The following is a 24,177-nucleotide window of genomic DNA, read 5'->3' on the forward strand; positions in this document are numbered from 1 at the left end:
AAATACACTAGCAGAAGGCTTTCAGAGACTGATGATTAGATCAGATCACGTGTACAGCAGAACAGAATTCCCAAGTTAATACCAAGTGCCTTTCCCCAAAGCACTCAGCTTTTCCCCTCTAGAAGCTCACACCTGGGAACCACACTCACACAGTGCTATCAAAGGTGAGCATCCTGGGAAATAACATACAAATAAGCCCATAAAACACTTCAGAACTCTTGTATCAAACACTGGCAAATTGGTTTTGAACCAGAATACAATGTACCCAGCCCAGGTAGGCTTGCTTTTGCTATAACCTCGGTGTGCTCATTTCCATGTAAATACACAGAAAGTTCTTCACTTTGGAGCTGTTTCAGAGGGGTTTATATCTGGAAAGTGGGCATAAAAGTGAAAACTCTGGGTGTGCTTGTAAATCATTTGTGCTAAATGATTTGTGCATCCCACAGAGATACAGAAGTCCCCCTCAGTATGCAACATTACATTACCAAATCCATACCTCGAACCAACTTTGGAGAACTTAGGGGCTACACGGTGCTTTGGAAAATGAAAACACTGTAACAGACTGGCTGTAGCCAATGATTTGAAAGTCCTAGCTCAGGGTACCACCCCTGGGAAAATTCTGGTCATAACATCAGCTGTGACAAACGTCACTCATAGTCACCAGCCTGCAAAGGAATTGCAGAGCTGCCTTCTACTCCCAAAGTGCTCCCTACAGTGATCCTTGCAAAGAGGCAATCACTACAATATAAGCTGGAAAGAATCCTCGGTAAAGTTTAGGGGCCTGTGTCCCTTGGCACTGAGTCACAGAGTGGCAAGATGGTGTGAAAACTCACCCACACAACCTGTCACAGGCATCAGCTGCACCTCCAGCCAGGAAAGAACAGCCAGGATTGCACGTTGTTCTCTCCCCCAGTCACTCACATTGCCATACTGGAAAATATCAACATGCTGCTGTATACAGGGTTAGACCCACAGGTTTTTAACTAAAATAACAGAAAACATTGTAGGAGTGTTGAAAAACATTTTCTGATGTGTTTTGCTTTAAGAGAAAAAATAGTATCCACATAGAGTCAGCTGTTTTCTAAATCTTGTACTCTACTATTTCTGCTTAATTTTCTCCCACCTAAATGGCAACTATGCTTTACTGTATACTTAATATATTATAAAGTCAATCTTCATAGTTTCTCTTCTCGTGTATCCGTTAGAGACAGTTTCAACACAAAAAGATATATGAGAAGTAACCTAGGTTTTCCTCCAACAAAGCACTTAAGCACACATTTCGGCATGTCAGCATCCCAGCTGAAGACAGTGGGATATATTTCAAGTTACACATATGTTTCAAAAGTTTATTGAAGTTCAAAGATAATTAAAAAAAATTAACATACAGCAGGAAAAAAATCCCTCCAATACCCATATAATTGAGACTATGGTAGTAGCTTCTACTGAGATTCCACAGACTTAAGAAAATACCTGCTTTGTTTAATTCAGCAATATTCTGTTTGGATGCTGTGACAAAAACACCTTTATTAGAACATAAATTTGACCCAGCTCCATTTAGATTCAAGTAAAACTCTTTTTGTCTCCACTGACATGGAGTTCAATGATTAAATATTTTTTTATAATTGAAGCACGATCCCCAAAAAGCAAATTGACAGTGAAATCATGAGACATTGCAAGATCTTAATAGTTAGTTATTCATAACTATACACTTGTCAGGAAATCAGGTTCTAATGTCCTGTACGATTTACAGGTAGAGCACTCACACTTCTAGGATGTATCAGTGTGCCTCTGATGTTTGTTTAAGGGTCAAATAAACAATGATGCTGTTATTTCATTCAATTCAGAAAGTTCTCAGATGATGTTTCCAGCAATGCTTCAGTCTAGTTTTGTGGTTGATGGGTTTTTTCCACGATAATGTTGGATTTTACTATCATTTTAATGGGTTTTCCCCTTCTCATTATATTTCTGATGCCACTATTTTACCAGATATTTGAAATAGTTCTGCAGTAATAAGAAGCACTAGTTGTCCTGGGACAGCATCTAGGAAAGATACATACATTTAGGGAGGTTTGAAATATCACAGTACTTCCGAAAAATACAAGCTAGTCATTGCAACAACCATGGCAATGGCAAGCTTGGAAAAGCTAATTGTGGATTTAATTGTGGAGTTAAAAAAGAGGAGTATATTACAGTACTTTAGCATGGCTGTAGTTAGGACACACACACAAAAAAATAAAAAGGTAGTACTTTTTTTCTATGTCCAGAAAATGCTGGCAAATACAGAATAAAACAGTGCAATACTGAGTCATCTTAACATGTTAATTAGCCACACCACAGAGAATCAGGCCTTCTCTGGTGTTCATTCACCTTCAGTCACACCTTGTTTGCCTTCCTTGTTTTACCATGATTGGTAAAACATTAGACAGACTGTGTGGTATATCAGAAAGTAACTATTGAGCATGGATTTCTGCTGATGGCAGGGTTTTTAAATGCTCGAGGCAGTGGCACAACGAAGTCATATGTAAATGGCAACCTTGGCTCTACATTTTAATTATTTTGAAATAAAATAATTTCAAGTTTCAGTAAGTAACACAATGCAAGGGAAGGGATCCTAGAAACAATCAAGCACACACAAATCATTCAACTGCGTACAGTAGCATGCAGTCACGACAGAATTAAATATTCATAAACTCAAAGGAAAGGAAATTCTGTGTTCATCTATCACAATATGCAAACCATCAGTTACCATTTTATAAACAAAGCCCTTGCATCCATCCACCCTCTTAAAATGTACGGGGCCTGTTCAAATGATCCGTCATCGATACTCTCTTTTAATTAAAACAATAGAACAGATTTTACTGAACGGTAACAAACCTAAAAGTGTAGGAGGTAAATGCTGAAAACTCGGGATCTACAGTTACAGATAGAATTTTTAAAAAACACCTTGTATTTCCCAAGATAACTGGAGCTCTAGTCATGCAAATATGTGGTGTGACATAGTTGTTGCATTGATTTATTGCATTGCTGGTTTACATTCCTTCATTGTGTTACTGTTCACTTACACATTTGTAACAAAATCAAACTATAGTAAAACTAGTTGAAGATACACGGCTCAAATCCAGTACACTGCATTTCTTTTTTACATTTACTTTAGAATTATAATCTGTTTGGGGGTATCTGTGCATTCAGAGAATTACTAGGATTTCACTAAAATATAAAGGGATGGGTTTTACAGTCTAGCACACACGGATCACACCTTGCAACCATCACCGGATTACGATGAAACTTACACATTTATCAGTCTCTGCCTGTTACAGACCTACAGACACAGCAGAATTCATCGGCTTCAGTTTAGCAAACCCATGCCGAGAAAAATGAATGGAAATGAAGACAGTGCCCACAGACAAAAGCACTGATCAATGCACTCCGCTGACATTATCTTAATGGCAACCTTTTTCCATCCCATCCTCTCTACTTTCGATCCTCCCGGCAGCAGACACATCCGCACCAAAGGGTGCGATCTGACCCATTTCTCGCTGAACTCCGTCACCCGCAGGTTCTCACTCGGCAGCGAGCAGCCGTCCCCCGGTCCGCAATGACACAGCAGGGCTGAAGGGACACAGCGCCCGGGCTCCTTCCCCCAGGTGACTCGCCCCTCGCCGCCGGGTGGGAGCCGAGGGGAGACGAAGGGAGGGGAGCGGCGGCCCCGCCGGTCGCGGCCCCTCGAAGTGAGGTTAAACTTTGGCGGCGGCCCCCGGGCCGCTCCCGCCGGGCGGGCGGGCGGAACAATGCCCGGCGCCCGGGGCCCGGCGGCGGCGGCCCCGCGCTCCCCGCCCCGCCGCCCCCGTGTCCTCAGACAACCCCGGCCGCCGGCCCCCCCTCCCGCCGCCGCGCTGACAAAGGGCGGCGCGGGGCTGCCCGCGCCCGGGGCCGGCGGGGAATGGGACCGGGAGCGGCCCCGGGAGCGGCCCCGCCCGCCCCGCCGAGCGCGGCCCCGGGCAGCGGCCCCTCGGGCGGGCGCGGCGCCGGCCGGCCGGCGGCGGAGCGGACCTACCTTTTTGTCCTCTTTCTCGCCGCCGTGCCTCCGCTCCGGGTGGCCGCTGTCGGCGGCGGGGGCCGGCTCCGCGGGCTGCCCATCGCGGTGGTGCGGGCGCTGGTGCGGGCAGCCGCCAGACCCCGCCGCCGGGGGGATGGGCTCCGGGCACGGAGAAACTCCCTTAACATCCATCTCCATCTTCCAGTTCACTGTATTGCGAGACAAAAGCAGGCAAACACTTTCCACCACCCCGCGTCTTTCTTCTGCTTTCCTTTCTCCCTCTTTTCTTTTTTTTTTCCCTTCTTTCTTTCTTTCTTTTTTTTTTTTTTTTCCTCCTTCCTCCCTTCCTTCCTTTTCCCCCCTCAGGAGGCCGTGACACGCATGGCTCTGGCCGCCGCTGCTGCACCGATCCGGCGGCTGCAATTCTCCCCTAGATCCTCCAGACTTTTGTATCCAGCGTGCGTGTGTAAGAGTGAGTGTGTGTGTGTGTGTGCGTGTGTGTGTGTGTGCGTGCGCTGTCCTTGGCACGGCGGCCTTCAATCGCCCCGAAACAGCAAACGCTAACTAAGCAGATCTCTCGCCACGAAGATCAACTCCCGGCCCCAGCCTAATTGTGGTGGTTATTTACTTTACGCTATCTGTGTCCCAGGCCCGGACAAGCCCTCCTGGCTGCAGCCCTTTGAACAAAGTTAAGTGGAGGGAGCCGAGCACGGGGAGGGGGTGGGGGCGAGGGGAAACCACCGGGGTTTAACACGGGGGAAGTGACAATAACCCGGTAATGTCAAGTAAAAGTTAAACCTCCCCCTTCCTCCCCTCCCCCTCCCCTCTCCACAGCCCAGGCAAGCGCAATACAGCAAAGCAAAACAAGCGATTTCAGACCTGTGCAAGGTGCTGGTGGCGAGAAGAGACGAGCATTTACCCGATTGTTGCTTTTATTTTATTTTCCCCTCGCCTCTCCCCCCCATTCCCCCAGCACCACCCGCTATTGCAAATGTGGGCTCCTTGATGTTAATCTCCTCTCCGCGGTCTGAGTCTATGCGTGTGACTGGAGCTCCCTCTCTCTCAGGCTGCCAGCGCCACGCAGCACTGCACAAGGAGAACTGGAGTAAGAAAAAAACAAGAGCAAATCCAGGCTGGAAGTCTAAATCAGTACTAGCCACCGGCTCTCCGATTTTATCAACACAGATAGAAGAAGAGAAAAGAAAAAAAAAAATCTGTGTAAGCTGCTAAATCATTTGTGACCGCAGTGCACTCACGACTGTTATTCTTCGTGTTAGCTTCCTTCTCATACTGAAGTTAGACATGGTGGGGAAAAATACTATCTTATTAAGAGTGGTTTATACTAAAACAAGAATTTCTTTAGTGGTGCCAGAGCCAAGCCAACTCTTTGGCTATTTCCCTTTTCATCTCAAAGAGATGAATGGTGAGCACAGACCTGATCATTCTTAAATCAGGACACCATCAGGCGACCAGTCTGCACTTCTAAATATAACACCACATTGTCCTGAGGAGCAGCTGCTCTGAAAGTTAACTGGAAACATCTTCTGAGATCCTGCAGTGCAAAGATACATATCTGATCTACACCTGATCTGTCTGATGCATGTATTGACCTCTCCAACAGCAACTACCTGCTCCGCAGAGATACCCAGCCACATGCTCAGGAGGTGGTCTGTTTTACACCAAGAGAGAACCTGTCTCAGGCTATTTTGGGAAGCAGGTGACTATCAGGTACTACATGGCTCACTTTTATTCCTTGCCTTGAGTTTCGTTATCCCCCAACAGTATTGTTACTTCAGGAACCTGAACCAAACTTAGTGCTACAATATATTTGGAGAGAGGGCAAGGGCTAATCTCACAATAAAGTCTTTGTCATATACCAAAGCTGTATTTTTAAAATACACATCTCTAAAGATCCTTTCATATTATTCTCAAAGCATGTCAAATATTTGCGGGCCCTGTTGTCTACTCAGATTGGTGCAAAAAAGGGGATTTCTATTGAAATTACCAGCATCAATGTTTAAAACTAAGGTAAATAGACAATTAAGCCATAAATGTTAATGGTTATAATCAAATACTTTAAACTACTTACAATCATTCATCTGTATTCATTTGTAATCATTGTAATAGACTTTATTGAAAGTCTACATTTTGGGGTGGATAGACAAACATTCTGGATACTCTTATAGTTTTGGCCTCACTAGCAAAAAGCAGTACTAGCTGCAGACAGCCGCTTTGGGGGGAAGTTTGCACAGCCCCGATGGCTGTGGAACATGTATCATGACTGCAGAATTGCCCATAACAAAGTGATTAGTCCTCATAAATGGTAAGCCACTCCACTGTCTGTCCACCTGCAGAATCACCCCCTCCTTCTACACACAACAAAGCACACAAGGAACAAAGTTCTGTCCTCAAGAGCTTTTCCAGTTTGGGTCAAAGTAATTCCAGTATCATGGGCTAGAAAACAACAAATTAAAAGTGAAAATGAAAATGTTGTTCATTCAGGCACTGCAGCACACATTTATAAAAATAATTGATAAATTACATATAAACTTCCCCATGGTAGGTAATACTAAATAATCCTGCTAGAAAATAATGATTCCCAATCTACCATCTCCAGATCTGTAAGGTAAAACTCAAAGCAAAACCAAACCATTTAAAATAGAGAAAAACTAACCAAAATACAAATATTTTACCATGTGCTCTGAAGATTATTGGAGCTGGACATTGGCAGAGAACCAAGAAAAACTAATTCCAAAGGTAGGGGCCCTTGACTCAGAAAGCTCTGCTTCTAATCTCAGAGAGTTTAACCTCCAAAACCAAAGGAAGTTTCTGAGTTGGTTTGAGTGAACATGATCATGCATAAGAAGAGAAGGGTAAGCCCTAGACTACATGAAAGTCAGTACAAAGTTTTGTATTTGGCTGCTGAATTTCAAACTTCCCTTTCTTTCTTTTCTCTTTCTCTTCCATCTTTCCTTTTTTTTCTGCAATAAATTTAAAACTCTATTGCAATAAAGTTATTAAAAATAATGCATCATAACAGTGTGCTCTCAGTTGTTCTCTGCAAAAACCAGATTGCTGTTATTCAATGGATTTCAAGAGAACCCTAAGTAGAATGTACTTTTTCAGCTTAAGGTAAAGTTCTGAATAATCACCACAAATTTTAGTGAAAGAAATAATGGTCCTCAGGCCAAACACACTTTGAGATACAAACAGTAACTACAAATCTAGAAGCACTAACAAATTGGGCAGGAAAACAGAATCTGAACCAGCAGGCTGATGAGATAAGCAAGACCTCGTTTCAGTCTCCTCAGTGGTTGTTCTGAAAACTATCAATTTCCTCAATTTCCTCAGTCCCAGGCAGAAGCCTGTGAGCTTTAACCCTGAATTTTTTTGGGGGGTAATCACCGAGAGAAGAGTGGGACTACAGATCATGATAATGCAATAAGCCACAGAGCTGAACAGTTCATCAGTGTTGCCTAATCAAAAGGTTTTGGCACCTTCAACTTACTTGGTACATACGTTGAACTAAAAACATTAGTTCAGAGAATCATATTTGGAGCTGAGGTGGAAGAATGGTGAGCCAGAATCTTGTACCACATGGCAACTGTCTTGGAAGACAATGCACTGAGAAGCAGAAAGCAGGGAGACTCACTAGAGGGCAAGCCAATACACACCAAAAAGGCTGCGTTCCTAAGAAAACAACATTGTGTTGAATGCCTTTCAGATGTGCTGACAGAATGAAAAAGATTAGCATGGGTCTTTCATGTATGTATGCTGTGGTGAAACAGGATATAATTTAGCTTCTATACAGAATAATAAAGTACATTACTGAATATGGACTGTCTATTGCTATACACATGTATTAAGAATTTCTGAGCCCAGATCTACTGTTCATTTTTCAAGAGAAACATCATTAAAATAGTGCTGCTGAAATCAATACTCATACATACAACTCATTTACACACACTCCATGTTCTTGCATACTTTGCAGTTGTGTGTTGTGCTGTAAAACAGGTGTAGGTGACTAAATAGATTCCAGAGACACTGACGTTCTAAAATGCAACAGGAAAACCTTTCATGACCGAGTACGTTTTTCATAGCTTAAAATATAAAACTTAGGGAATGATGACAGTATGAATTTAGTTACAGGACAAGAACTGGAACAATTTCATGGAAAGGGTCAAAGATTTTTTCTTCTAGAATCCAGTGTCATTTTTATATCCTTATTCTTGGTTATGACCAGATGATAGTAAAACATACACTGCAACCAACACAGCAGGGGGATTCGATGTAGTCCTAATTAATAAGGCTAGAAGGAAGACATACACAAATTAAATGAGTTGCCTAGGATAATAAAGTAGTTCACTGGCAGATTAAACAGAACTTTTGTGCCTTTTCCATGGTCTGTTCTTTTTTAACAATTTGTCACTTTTTCTTATGAGTAGTTAACTGCTCAGTTATCTTAACTACTAAAAGTAGTTAAGTTTTTTTTTGTTTACTTAGTACTAAAACTAAGTAAAAAATTTATTGATATTTACTTACATGACAATAAATGCTCAAAGATAATCTTAGGTCTTTCTCAAGTACACTTATGTTTACATTAATTGGATAAACTGAAGACGTTTCATGTAAAATGTACAAAAGTAGCTATTACAAGTTAGTAAGATTTATGCAATCTTTATAAAAACACAGCTAGCACCGTGTGAGAGATGGAGCATTTGGCTTTCTGCTGCCTCAAAAATATGTTGGTTCAGGATTCATCTACCCACTGCATTCAACATTTGAATAATTTTGACCTTTTACCACCCTTAGACAATTCAAATAAAAGGTTTCCTGTTGTCAACACAAGCTCCTTGGGGCCTCACTCAACACTCTATCTGTCAACTTGCATTCTAGGCTATTTCATTTCTTCCTTAAGTGTTGCAAACAGAGTTGCTATCTTGTGAAGACTCCGACCTTATTGATAATTCCCTCTGTACTATACCTTTCAAAGTGGCTAATACAAATATCCAATGAGTCATTTTCTCATTCATCCATTTCTTCTGTTCTCTGGGGCACTTTACTGCAGGTATGCAAACATTCAGTAACCTGGGGATTCCTGTAATTTTTGAGATTTATCTGTGCAGGTATTTCTGTCTCAGAAAGTCTGTAATAGTGTAAGATTAATAAATGCTATCCTAAAAGAATTATGTTGCATTGGAATATGAAAACACGTTGTGGATATTCTTAGAGAATAAAAACCGAAAATACTATCTGAATTCCACCATTGTCTACACAGTCCAGCATGCAAATTTATACATTACAAGCTACATTTTCAAAAGCATCTTGTCTTCTAGCTTTCCACCCACAATTTTGATATCAGTTCTCCTCTGCATTCTAACATTTTGCTAACAAGTACTGAAACCACATAGAATGGCTACACAACTCAAGCTTTGAGTGATATTTTTTGAGCCTTTTAAAGACTTATCTCTGTTCCTTTTTTTGAACAAAAAGTTCTATAATGCTTGGGAGGTCTCCCGAGGTCCTACGTCTCCTTTTCTAGAAAGCCATCAAAATAGAATTGATAGATGTAATGACTTTTAAACATGAACATAGCTCCTTGTAGTTTATATTCTACACAACTGACAAACAAAACTATTCCCTGGCCATAGCCAGAGCTTCATCCTTCCTTGCCCAAGATACTGCAATGAGAGCAATGGCCATGCAGTCACTTTAAATAGCAGCGTGGTGATTTGAGCACATAATTGTCTGTTCTTTAGGGTGTATGAAAAGCCTTATTCCCCTCAATATTGTTGCACAAAGGAGAAAAAAGAAGCAGCTATTTCTGCTGACTTTTCTGAGAGGTGGCCTGGGCTCACAGCTAGTGAAGAAATCTCTGGGTGGGACAGAAGGTCTAACCCAGCAGACTCAAAGGAAAGAAACGCAGCTCTGAGGCAAATGGGCGGGCAGCACAGACACATAGACATTTGTTCCACACAATCTGAAAACATCTGTATTTCACTGGGTGATGCTGCAGTCTTCTCAGTTCCTGTGGTAAGCCTGGGTCTGTGCCAAATTGAAAAGTTTGACCTAGTTTTCAGTATTTTGGAAAGGAAAATCTCCATTAAGTTCACATAATGTAGAAAATGGGGGGAAGTAATTTGTCATCATAATAATTTGCTAGAAACAAATAAACAAAAGGCAGATATGTTAAAACAAGGGGAAAAGAATTTGTCCATATAATTTCTTAATGGATGCTAAATCTTCATTGCCAGAGATGAAACTTCCAGAAGCAGGCAAAGGCATGAGAATGTTAATCCAAGGGATAAAACATCTCCAGTGGCCGTTAAGGGTTAGTATGCAAGGATTGGTCCACTGAATTTAGGAGTCCCACTAACAGGGAAAGACAAAGACAACAAGAATATGTGTGGGTTTAACCCTTCAAGATTTCTGCTTCACCAGCTGACCTGAAGCCCATACACAGCCCTGTTGTGTGAAGTTCAGAGGAGATTTGTGTAGGAATTAGTGTGGGTCTTAGGAGCACCCGCTCCTGTCTGATTTGCAATGCTATGGAGCATTCTTATCTGCCTTTACTTCTGGTATGCCCAGTGGAATCTTAGGGAGACATTGTGAGAGCTGTAACATGCTATGGGGTAAGGAGGATGCCCAAAGCAATGACGTGTTTAGCTCCACTGATCCCTTTTTTTCATGCTTTTCCCCCCCTCCCCCCAGCCTCTTCTCATTGCTTCTGTCTGTTGTAGTAGAAAGAAGCATAAGGACTCAATGTGCTAATAGCATCTTGTTTTCCATAGCAGACTGCATATATACATATGCAAATATAGTTTTGAGCTGGGATGATGGGTTTTGTTTAAAACTGTCAAAACTGAAGTCTGTAGAATTTTCTTGATGTTGAAAATAGATGAGTAATCCATTTGGTAGTATCTGTGTAAACAATATGCACAAAACCACTTTCTTAAAACATTTCTGCTTTTAATTCTTAAATTAGTTCATACTGCTCAATTTGACTACTTCTTTCAACTTCTGACACTCTGGTCCTGCTGAGATGTGCCCCATTCTCTCCTTGTTCCTTCTGCAGATTGGAAATACATTTAAATTAATAAAATTTCTCAGAGTATTAAAAAAAAGGTGTGTTAAGCATAAATTAAAGAAACAATATATGTTTAAGCGTAAATAAGACTGAACATGATTCACTACATCATCTTAAAACAAAAAATTGATAACAAGTGTCACATGACAAGGGTGTGAAAAGATGAATTTTCTATCCGACTTGTATTAATTTTTTTTAGTTATCAGTGTCCCCTAGGAGATCAAAGCCTTTTAATGTCCAAAACAGTCTGTTAAGGATCTCACCTAATGAGACCCTTTGCTTAACAGATTCACTGAGATGGACAGGATATTTGATACCCTTTTATATAAGGACTGCACTTGATAGCAATAGAAAAATCCCTCAACAGGTTTCTCCTATGAGTTATTTTGCCATTGCAAAACTGTCAGCAACTAAACATAGACTCACTCTAACAGTTCATGAAACAACATGCTTATTAATACAAATTTGGGACAATTTAGGGGGTTCGCTGTGTCTGGAACAGGGTCTAACTGCAAAGAAAGGCACACAAACTATGTAGTAATAATAATAATAATACAAAGCATAGGCACGTATGCTAAAGCAAAAGCAACTTGCAAATAAGACAACTTACAAAGAATAAGTAAAGCGAAAACTTAAGCACGCCCCCCTAAAGCAAAAGAACTACCAAAGAATAAGTAAAAATTTTAAAGTACTATGGAGCAAAAGTAAAATTAGTATATATGTACAGAGTGATTGCTCACCCCAAGGCATCCCGAGAAGGTGAAGGGAGAAAAGGTAGCCAGTCGGTTACCTCTGCAGCATTGATGGAGCTTCTCCCTGATTTTTGCTTATGTCCAATCTCTTTTTATACCTTTTTCTTTAGGCAGTTTGAGTGGCTATAATCAATAAACTAATTTTTGGGGTGATAGACAGATGAAATAGGCCCAAGGATCCACTTCCCAAATTCCTGGTAGGAAGGATGTTCTAAAAAAGGGCCGTATTATCTCCATATCACTCCTTTTTCCATTTTAATCTTTTTATGTCACCTGGGAATGTCTCCCCAGGTGCTGGGTTTTTTCAGAAAACCATTAGGAGCCTTTTTCTTCTTTTGTGTGGTCTTATCTACCACCTTACAACAAGCATGTACATTATCAACTACTCCTCTATTCAACTCCTGGGATTTGAGTTTAGGGTTTTACAGTGATGCCCAATATATGCAGGTCTTAACCTGCAACTGGTTGAATCTAGTGAGATAGAGAGTACATATTTAAACAGTATAGTCTTCACCACTTCAATCAATATTTAGGAAAGAGTCTAACTTTGCTATCTTTCCCTATGATAAACCTGTTTTGAGGTCAATAATACAACTACAAGGTGAAATAAAGGACATGGCTTTGAAGGGGAAACACAAAATCCAGAACTTTCCCTTCCCATAATAATTTTAAATTCCATAAATAATTTCAATATATCTGTACTTTGGAGCTAGCAATGTCTCCTTAATTGGAAAGGCCATGTTTTCACTGTTTCTTCTTTTTTAGGATGCTATAGGGAAAAAAAAACCCACCAGGTAAAAATTTCAAAGAAACCTTTGCTGAGTGGGATATCATACATCTTCCAAAAGCAACATGAAGAATTTATTTTTGTTTAATTTTTCTACCCACAATTGTAGAGTTTAAAAGAGACATTTGAACAAGTGAGTATGAATCAAATTAATGAGGATACATGAGAAGATTATAAGATGCAAAAACCTAGGAAAATGATGAAAGTGAAAAACCCCGCAAACAGTTTTCTGACTTTGAATGGCAAACTCAAGAGAGATGAAAGATGAATGCATCAAAAAGAACATCCTTTTGTTCCTTGAAAGAATAGATTATTGTCTACTTGTATTTTTTGGACACCATCACTGGTAGTGCACTCACAAAAAACAATGGAAGACACATCCCTGCCCCAAGGAGTGTACAATCAAAGAAAGCCAATGGAAAGATGTCCAGTCATTTCAAAATGAATAGGATTAGATCCAAAATTAAGAAAATGTACTTAAACAGCAGTGCCTGCCAGCATATTAGCAATAGCTCAGCAAAAGACAACAGTCAGCCTAACCATAGATGTTTTGATGACAGATTAAAAATAAATAGACATGGTAATGGATTTAAAGAAAATAAACTGAAGTTGCAAGGAAATGTTTTGATTAAAAAGCTGATGTTCTCAGGTCAAATATGCTGTCAACAGGGTATGACACTTAAGGTCTCAAAAAGCACTCAGAGCTAAACTTCAGCTTTGTGCATGCAAATCACTGGTGTGTGTGGTTGTTTATCACTGTCACTTGTACAAGCAAATGACAGAATTTACATCTGTAAAAGCCCATTTGTGCTTAGTTTGTATTCAGTTAGCACATAGAGCTGAGGTTTGTATGCATATCTGTATATTTTATTATTTGCTTTGCAGAAAAAGCAATGCTCAAATTGTACCTGAAAAAATAGATGTCATATTCTGAAATCTGGTTCTGACTAGTGCTCAGAAAAAGCAAAAAACCCCAATACAATGCTGCAGATAGAATCTAATCTATTTCCAGCAATGACACCAAAATAAGATAACACAGTTTATGATCAAACAAAGAAGATGCCAGACATCATGCAGATGTTAGAGTGTGTTTGTCTGTTTCCTTTCTTGTGCCCTTTAATTTACAGTGAAGCAGTTAATAATTTTGACAATCATTAGGGGTCACTTAACTTCAGAGAAGTTACTAATGCTTTGCTACCAGTAGACACAATTCATAACTCCTAGCGCTCTTGTTTGATCCTGCTGTGAAGGCTCATGGCATGTCTGTACTTTACTTTGGTGTCAGTCGTGTAAGCAGATTGAAAATTCCTGCATCAGGAGAGGTGTGAGGCTGAATTAGTCAGATAACCTTTCCCTATGTCATCTTCAGCACTGAACTGGACCCTTCACTAAATTCTATATCAGCACAGTTTCCCAGCTATCCCTGCACAACAGATCCCAATGCACTGGGATCCATTGGGCTCCGCCTATTTGCCATTAAAATATATCAATTTTATATTAATTTGTGTCTGACAGGATATTGCAGTAAGATCTCGATAAAATTTATTTAGAGTGAGTGCTCAGATTCTCAAACAAATGATGCGACTGCCGAGGTCAAGAACTGGACTATAAAGCTGTTCACTGTCCAGTTTAGCACTTGCACTTGCCTCTAAGACACAATGTTATCCTTCAAACAGCCAATCACCTTCACTGGTAGTCTGTGGGCTTTCCATACAGCTCTGTGTCTCATTTCATGTGAGCACCAGAAGAACTCAGCTGCAGAAAATAGTTGAAGTCAGAGTCCAATAGCAAGCCAAGAGATTATATTTTTACTTTTTCATCATCCACTTAATCTATTCTCAACCTCCAAAAGGTACTTTCCTTTGGTCTACTTGTACCTACCTCAAATGAAATTCAGCTTCCAGAGTTTAAGCTCTGGCCTTCTGGGAACACTGTGCCAGCATGTAAAACCTGAGTCCTCACATCATTCTATGTACACACAAAAGTGGTCAGGATTCAAGCCCCCAGCAGCAATAGCTCTTAAATTACCTTGTATTCTCACGGAAGTCAGTTCACAGCTGATCACAAGTTAAATGGTATTCCACCATAGCAGAATGCAGTATACTTCAGCATGGAATCCAAGTTTGAGAGCTAGAAGGTATGTCTGTGAAGATAAGCCTACGTGAAATAGATCTAGCAAATATTTTCTCGTTTAACCTGAGAAATTTTTCTGTAAGATAGTCAAAGTGCTAAACTACTATTATGAGAAACAATAGAACTGCATAATAATCTGGGCAGGTCTGGGGCTGGGAAAACCTCTGTCTTCTTAGAACTAGGCAACAGCAATACGACTGCTATCTCTTGTGGCATTATCACACTGATATCTCACAACAACAAAACAATTTTTCAGACAAAAACCTATTTTGTGTGCCTTCCATGAAATCAATTTGCATTTCTATTGCTTTCTAATGAAAAACTTTACAGTTTACATTCTTCGCTATATTTATACAGCTTTTATAAGCATGTCAAGTTATCTGTTTTGCTAGCCCTACATTAAGTGCTCTGGGATAATTATTTGTGTGTTTACTTTATTGGGCACTTCTCTCTTTTCTAAAGCAAATTAGAATAAAATTAGGACTTGACATCTTATCTATGACCAACAGGCATCCTACTCCAGTACTCTGACAGTGCCTAGTGTCAAATACACTTCAAAGGAAAATAAGTAGGCAAAAGTATCAATTAAGTATGCAATAACTACTCTGTACTAGACATTTCCTCTTAATTACCACCACACTGTCATTAATTTATGCCAAAAATAACAAATTTTATCTACAGTGTAACAATATTTCTTACCGTAACTCCTGTAACTGTTCAGTTTACCCACATAAAGGTCTAATACTCTAAGAATTTAAAAGCCATTTTAGAATTCCAAAATAAGGTACAGCAAAGCAAATGCAAATCAGTAGACATTACATTCTCAAGCAACATGGGTAATGACTCAGCGTTATTTAGATGTGCATTTTGATTTCTACAGCTGCATCTTCCAATGCAGTGCTATCAGTCAGATTGAAGTTCTAAACAATCTGGTGATTCTACCATTCTGTGACATCTAATAGCTCATTTACTTTTTTTACCTGTCATAACAACACAACAATCTATTTAAGGAAAACATTTAAGCTCTTATTTAAGATTTGCCTCCTACTAAAGACACCCATATTCTGGGACGTGATTCAGAGTGATGGGAGGGTTAAATAGGTACAAGCAGATAATATTGCCTTTCAGTCATTCTTTCTCAAGAAATTAACTTCATGAATTCCATTTTGAGAACTTTTTTATTCTCTGTTTAGGAAATACTTATTATGTTTCAACTATATCTCCAGTGTACACAAAAATAAAGGGGACAAGAAAATATTAAAAATAATCTCTGTGTTTCATTTAAAAATCCACTCAAACCATCTTGTGTATTTGTGCATTTAAACATATGGGTATGTATCAGTATATTAAGCATAAACATACATAAGGCATGTAGTTCCATATTATACAGATGCATCTACACCCCCATATGTGAAATGCAATAGAGAGTAGATGGTGAATAAAAACATCCCTGCTTCTTAGCTCAGTCCCATTTGCCATGTTTCAGGATGAACCAGAAAAGCATTTACAAGCAAGGAATGTTGTGGCACTGGGAAAAAGTCATATTCTTAAAAAATAAAAATTAAAAAAAAAGGGTGTTTCTCAATGCAAATGGAAAATTTCCCTTCAAGTACAAAGGAGAATTGAAAGCAGTCTCCAGGGGGAAAAAAACCATCAACAAACCCAGAATAAAATCTTGATTGCTGAAACAGTTCTAAAATATTGGAAAAAGAAACTAATCTGAACAGAAATTTGCTAATTGGTGTGGCTGATTATGGACAAGCATTAAAAGAAGAGCAGCCAGATTTAGAGAGCCAAGACTAAGTTTAAACGAAATGGATGCAACACACAGGTTGAAGAATAAGTTCGTGATTCAGGAGCAGCAGACAGAAGAGATATAAATTGAAAGGATGTAGAAACATATTGGCTGTACATGTCTTCAAGTGGAAATTCAGAAAATCTGGAAAGTTAAAATTACAGGTATGGATTTCACTAAAAAGATAAAAAGTTACTGTTATATTAGAAGATCTCATTTGGCCTGTTCTGTGTAACTTGTCGTTGTACAAAGAATTCTTAATTGCTTGAGCTCAGGTCTTCAAGTGAATCTGTGATTGCTGATTTTGTGCTGGTATATATTTTAAGAGTTGTTGGGAAAAAAATTCTCTGGAGTGATTTCTTTCAAAGAAATGAAAACTTGTCTTTTTGGCACAGCAACCAAGTTGTCTGTACTAGTAAAAACACAGCTCCTTGTTATCTTGCTAATACTTGGCTAAAGATATTTTGTTTTCAGGAGGGAACTAAAAAGAATGTGATGTATGGACAGCATACAAAGGATAGCCTTTATGACTGACAGTGGTGGTTTGATGAGTGAAATCCCTATTCTTCTTTAGAAGGAATTTTATGTGAATAGACATTTTCTCTACACTGAAAATAGGGATTTCAAAACAAAATAGTTTGAAGGAGAGAGAAGTTTTTTAAATTGCTCGTGAAATGCATCATTTGGATAAAACCGTTTTGTCATTGGTAATCAAATTTTTGTTTTGCTGCCCATTGTTTAACATTTCTTATAATCACACTCAACATTGATTATTATCACTTCTCAGGTCCATGATAGGCCTAAGTTTTAGGAAAAAATTTTCACAGACGTTGCAAAAGATAATTAACCTGTTGAGTAAAATACAATTCAAGGCTAAAGGAAATGTAGCTACATTATATCACTTAAAATGATTTATAATTAAACTATCTTTAAAAAAGCCTCACAGAGGTATTTCAAGATTTTTGCCCAGTCTGAGAAAAGCTGTACTTAATACAATATCCAAAGACATTAAGGTGGATTCAGTTTTTATAGACATAACATTGTCAAAGGGAAACCTTTAAGCTGTATTTGAAAGCTTCAGAAAGAGGTAAATATGATCTAGCTTCACTGACTTCAGCCACCAGAGGATGATACAGTCTATTTGTAAACAAATGGCTATTTTTTAGCTATGATATTTGAGAGATGATTATTGCTAGGGATTTATGAGCAAGTCATCTCATTTCTCTTAATCATGGCAATGACTCAGTTTTCCTAGATAGAGTGGAGTTTCAGTATGTTCCACTGATCTTGCAATACACTTTATCACTTGGGTATTTGTTTTTTTTCTTAACTCTAAGCAACAGTGATCATAAGACATGATATCTGTAGGGAGCATTTACCATGAAAAAGCACTGCATACTTGGCAGAACTGCAGTCAAAATATTCTTTTCCGTTTCATTATAAAACTTCATTTGTAATTTTATGTGGAAGTAAATATCAGTGCTATTTAGAATGACAGCAAGCAAGAAATGGTAAATGGCAAATAGTATGAAAAAAGAAAATTATTAAAGTTGCATAATAGCCCAGTTAGTGCTACTGTACAAAGGCAAAGGAAACTCTTCAATGTCTACTAACACAATGAGAGTTTGTAAATACAGAGCAACACACGGTGTGTGGGAATGGATCAATTACTGTCTCCAGAGCTCTAGTAAATTGGAAAACATAGCTGAAATGACCAGACAGAAATGTACTGGGTTTCTGTACTTAGACCTTGCAAATTTGTCATCACTGAACATATTCCAGGCAGCTGCATTTTGAGCTTATACATATACCCCTGTCTTTTAAGCTCTATGAGCTTGAATATGTCTCGAATATTCTCATTACTTGCTTATTTGAATTTAGAGTTTCCCTCCTCAGAGGTAGCTGATGACAGAAACACAAAATATGTAGACTCTTAAGATTCTTGTAAGAATGACAGATTCATATCGGGTTTCAGAAAAAAATTTGCGATTATGAATTTTCGATGAAATAAGTACATGTTATGCATAAAAGCCTAAAGAACAACAAGACTGTATTTGGAAAGTCAGTGCAACTCCCTAGCTTTTAAAAGCTAAAATTCTAAACAGAGGTTACACCATATGTAAGCCCTCTCAACTGGTTTGGGTTGGTAGGTGCAGCACAGACCTCTGACATGTAATCTAGAAAACTGTTTGAATTGTGAAAAGCTGTCTTTCTTCTGTGAATCAGCCACAAGAGGCAGGCGAGACACGCATGTCATTTGACCTACAGAATTATTACCTGGCAGGAGCAAAAGACTAGTTCTAGGGGGCAGACAAAGGCAATACCTATCTATCATTTTGCAAACATAAATCTTCCACCGGTGGTATTTCCAGTACATCCATATTACAGCTGCATATTCCCTGCTGGCCTTCTCGGTCAAATGATTTCTTTCTGAGATCCAGACTGTTCCCACTCCTTTCTATTATCTTTACATTTTAACTCCACTTTTCTCTGTCTTCTCTTCTTTTCCCTAAAAATTTCAGTTACTCTCTCTTCTCCTGTGCTCCATCATTGTCCCCATCCTTGTTACACTCAGATCCAGCTCCAAATGCTCCACTTAGGCAGTTTTCCTTTTATTGCTGTGGCATCAGCAGGGGTTCTTTGACACTAAAAGAGAGATAATCTCCTACTACAAGCTCTGTTCTCCAAACCACAATACTTGTCAAAGAGAGGAGGAATTGCACAAAGCCCCACTTGGCCCCTTCAGTCCAGGCAAGGAACAGATCCAGTTAAGATGAAGCTTTGGAGAAGATAGTTGCCAAACCTTAGTGGCTAAAAACATGGAGGTGCTTTCTTTTTTTTTCCCCCCAGCATACCAAATGTATGCAGATTTTCATAGGACAGCTCATGCCAAACTTTAGGCCACTGCTTCAGAATGTGAAGGTAATGCAGTTTCCTTGGTAATCGTAAACATTTTTCGTAGGGGCAAAAATGTTTTCCTATGAAATCTGTTGTGAGGCGTGGATCTGCTTGCCTAAGCCTTCCAAAACAAGTAAAGTACTACATGCATTTCAGCCTGAGGCAGACACCTGCCATGGCAAACTTCAAGTTGAGCATTTAAAATTTAGCAAAATTGTATTATATCTGAAGACACTTAATAATGGGAAAAGACAATGTCTTAAATATAGGGATTTCTTATGTGTTTATTTTAGATTTTGACTGTACCAGTATTTCCTCTGAAACTCAGCATTGTGGGGATCAAGTTATTTCCTCTCAAGGGGATGAGATTAATTTTGCAGACAATCTCAAAAACAGAATTTAACTAAAGCTGACTGCTTTGTTCTTCAAGGGCATGGGAGATGCTTCAAAAAGGCTACACTGTGAACTGAACAAAGCTTGTTTTAATAATTTTTGTGTATGCATTTGCAAGGCATCTGAAAAATACCCATGTGATTTCTCCAGATGCAGTGATACTGGATATGTTTCCCAGGATGAGATTAGGCAGATTGCCTTGGGTTTGCTCCACAGGGGACAGGTCAACTACCTTTATTGCATGCCATCAGCAATGTGCCACTGAGACATTTCCAAAAGATTAAATACTTCTCAGGATTAAGAGGCCTGGTTAAAACAGAAAATTTCCTTTTTTGTTTTTGCTACATGTAATGCCTATTAGGGGGCTATAAAGGGGATTATGGAATCTTAAATCATCAACAGTATTGTTTGCTGAGGTCTTTTTGTTGTTTTGGTTTATATTTATGAAAATATGTGCATTTTCAAATTCTGTATGCATGTAAATATCTATTAAAATAAATGCAGAATAGTATGTTGTTTAGCCTCCCTAGACAACTGCTACATTTCTGAAGTCACTGTGCCAGTTAAGCTTTGCTTTGTGGTTGGAAGTGGCAGTTGGTATAATTATTAAAGAGAAGAGATTTTCGAGGATTCAAAGGATTGCTTATCAGTAAGTACTTTATGTGACTTCATGATACTTCCCTGTTTTGTAGTAGAGGGTTTTTTAAAATTTACAATCAGGAAAAATGAAATTCAAGAAGTATGTTAGTAATGGTAAAATCTATTTCTTCTTAATTATTTCTCAGTCTCACATAGTGACTCTTTCTGTTTGTATTAACTGACTAATACAAGATTCACATATTTTGGAATTTACTCTTTTTGATTGAAATGTTATCAAGTACAAGATACAGCACCCCAGTCAACCAAATAATTATTTAAATTATTAACAAAGCTTCACATGATACTTCCATATGTTTAGTGTTAAACTTTTTTTTTCTTTTTGTGGAAGCAGTTGTAACCTTCTGTCCTTGTGTTTTCTCAACACACAAATGAAGGCTGGCACAAAGTACATAATTTCACAACATTACAAGTCAGTTTCAGAGGCTGCAGGACTATAGATGGAGGATCTTATTTTTGTCAAAAGACTCACAGAGCCCCCACTTTATCTTTCCAACTATTTTACTCCTGAATCTGACCCTGTCTTTAAGCCGGGTGTCATGCAGTGAAGCACAGAAGTTCAGATGCCATAGATCTATTTTGAAACTTTTACTTCCAATACATGTCCTCTAGAACTTTAAGAAAATCAGGCTCAGATCAGGGCCCCGTTGTGCTAGGAGCTTTACCACAAAAAAAAAAAAAAAAGAAAAAGAAAAAGAAAAAGAGGGAATAAAGATGACTCCTACTCCAAAGAACAAATATAAAAAAGAAGACTGGGGAGGAATGTAATAATGATAGTAGATTTTAATAGGCAGTTAGACATTAGTATAAGTATTAGTAGGCATTAATGCTGTACAGAAAGATAAAGTTTGACATTAGAGGCAACGTTGTATAAGTTAAGACTTTTAATCCAGGTAAAAAATATCAAAAGAAGTGCCAATGGGAATAGTCAGAGACCAGTATACATCCACTTGCTTACAGATTTGTAGTAACACTACTTCAGGTCAGTGCTCAGAGGATAGAACGGGGACCTGCCCTGAGAAAACATTCCACTGGCACTGATTTCATGTTCATGCTCAGCTTCCCAGCTGCAGATACATTAGGATCCTTACTTCTTTGCAGCTTAGTGTTTAGAACTTGGATAAGGTTTTTCCCTAACAGCTGTCTAACTGTTAACATTTTTCTGCTCATTTAGAACTTTTTTTTTTTTATGATAGGACTGTCATCTTTCTGCCAAGCTTATCAATACTGCACTGCATATGTACATCTTCTAAAAAATATTTGTATTGCACTGTGTTTTAAATTATTTCTTCTGTCTCATGTCTCCTGATTTCAATTTTTTTTTAAGTCTCAGTCCTTTGAAATATTTTCTGCCTTTGGAGCAGGAGCATTGAACTCTTCCTGATGCCTAACTCAAGTGTGGAAATCAACAGGATTCTAAGTTTTGGATATTGAAATGTCAAGTGCAATTCTGAAGAAGGTATGAAGGACACACAGTGCCTAAGGAGGTAGACTGAACTATTGTTTCCTGAGATACCTGCAGCCTGAAAGGATGAATGTGATCATGGCATAAAATAAAGCTGAGCAAACGTGGCAAGATGTTAGCTAGGAAGATGATAGCTGTGCAAACTTTCTGTGTTTGGGTACATGAGCACAACAAAATGATAAGCAACTGCAGAATATTTTAGTGACAATAGCAATGGAGATTTCAGCATGCTTTGGAATGCAGGGTACATATCCAAGGTCTCTTAAGGGTTAGCATTTACTAATAACCTAACATTGTCTCCTCATTTACTATTGCTCATGTTAAACTGCCCAGTACTGTACATATGCCAGTTTCCATTTTATTGTACAGAATCTATTCTGCTAGAGGATGCTTATTAAGTTCTCTTCAGTTAGCTGTTAGACATATTATATAGCCTTCACCTCTGTTTTTCTGCAGTGTGTTTAAAACCTTTTTCTTAAGGTCCATAGTTTTCCCAGGCCCACACTATTTGGCTATGAATGGTATGTTTGTTGTAAACTGGAAAACTAAAAGTGAAATAGATCTGAGGCATGCTGCAGACTGAAAACTTTAGATCATGTCCTAGCAAGCTGGAGTATGCTTCTGTCTGAATTATACGTGGCCAAGCATCAGCTGCCTTGCAGTGGCATAACACGGCAAATAAGTCAGGTATGTGAATCTTCACAGGAGGGTCCCAATTTTGTGAAATACAAAGGTAGGCTGTTTGAGCTCCAGAAGCCTTTCTAAGCCTGTAGGGTATTCTACAAGTGTCCTGTATTTGACCATGGAAAGCACTGAGACATATCAAGGGACACGGCAGCTTTAGTGAGCTGTATGGTCCAGCCCCTAATGTACCCTGTAAACATAATCATATTCATGAACATATGTCCACTTCTTTTACCCTCTTCCACAAACCAACCCTTCCAGTATCAAAAAGTGTTTTAATTTCAACTCTTCCTTGCAGAGGAAAGAAAGCTCTGAGATGCTTATAGCGAATAATATTAATTACTGACAGCATTATTAATTCCACCTCCTCACCATTGCACCTCTCTTGTTCAGTCTTGACTTGAGCAGAGCACTGCAGTTTCTTTCTAGCTCCTCCAGTGATGGAGAGAAACTGCAGCACTGTGCAGCACCTGAAAATACGAGTGCAAAAAATATGCTTTGCAGCTCTTTGGCTGGCAGCATGCCCCACCGTATGACCCAGTCTGCAGAGAATGACCTGAAACGATGAAAATCAGATGCAGCCTCTCCCTCTGCCATAAACAGCTGTACTGCACCTATCTCTGGCCTCAAAGATAGTGAGGGATTATAATTTTTGTGCTTATAGCAATGTAGCTCACATCGTGCATTAACTTTGCCCATGATAAAAATGCTTCATTGTGGTGATACATCCTCTCTAGCAACCAGCTCACAAAATTGGTGAGGTAAACTTGAGAGAACCAAATGCATTATTCTGAAAGATGGTACAGTTTATTTACGTGCTCTGCAGATCAGAGAGCTGGAGAAGGGAGTTTGCCTCCCAAATCAAATCGGTTGTTTTAATTCCATGTTCCAGTTCACATTCATATACTATTTGCCATTCAATTATTGTCCCTGTAGCTTCTTTTTTTTTACTACTTTCCATGTTTCTAATGTTGAACTTTTTTCATATTATTTTTTTATATGTAATTACCTTTGAATTTTCTAAGCAAAACTTTCCTTGTTTTACTTATTTCCTTCCTGTATTTGTAACCTCCTATGATTACTCTGTTTAATTTATTTTTCCACTAATATTTGCAACACCTCCTATTTTAGCGTCATCTATGAAACTTGCTATCTTCTTTTTAACACCCCTCTCTTTCAGATAATTAATAATAGTATTAAATAAGACATGTTTAAGAGACTGTGCAGCTTCCTGTCTTGTATTCTCAATGACTATTTGCAGCATGCAACCTGAAGAAATCTGTATCCCTAAAGATCAACCTGAATAAATGGTAGGACAGATTGCCTAGGGAGCGTACTGTGTTCTGAGGAACTGTCACCTCTCTGATCTTTCAACAAAAACTCCTACTCTACTCTCAAAGAGTTCACAAACTCAAGTTCTACTAAATTTAAGTAGAAGATTCAGAGTTTGCAGATGTAGCTAGAGACTTTCTATAAATCCACTGCTCTAA

General features: G+C 39.0%; 1 protein-coding gene across 6 annotated transcripts in view; it reads right to left on the bottom strand.

The window, feature by feature from the left end:
* RBMS3 (RNA binding motif single stranded interacting protein 3) overlaps window positions 1-24,177 on the bottom strand; it is a 767,181-nt gene that overhangs the window by 702,960 nt on the left and 40,044 nt on the right. Inside the window, exons 1-2 of one of the 6 annotated variants that reach the window (XM_064672514.1) lie at window positions 4,916-5,011; window positions 4,055-4,245 (exon numbers count right to left, since the gene is read on the bottom strand). The exons of 4 other annotated variants lie outside the window; for them this stretch is intronic. In XM_064672514.1, the coding sequence (XP_064528584.1) occupies window positions 4,055-4,234 (180 nt within the window). In that variant the 5' untranslated portion in view covers window positions 4,235-4,245; window positions 4,916-5,011. Of the gene's footprint in view, window positions 1-4,054; window positions 4,857-4,915; window positions 5,012-24,177 lie in introns of those variants that run through there. One more of the 6 variants, XM_064672524.1, reaches the window with a different exon arrangement.

This window comes from Pseudopipra pipra, chromosome 1, assembly GCF_036250125.1.
Source record: "Pseudopipra pipra isolate bDixPip1 chromosome 1, bDixPip1.hap1, whole genome shotgun sequence".
In the NCBI taxonomy this organism is placed as follows: Eukaryota; Metazoa; Chordata; class Aves; order Passeriformes; family Pipridae; genus Pseudopipra; species Pseudopipra pipra.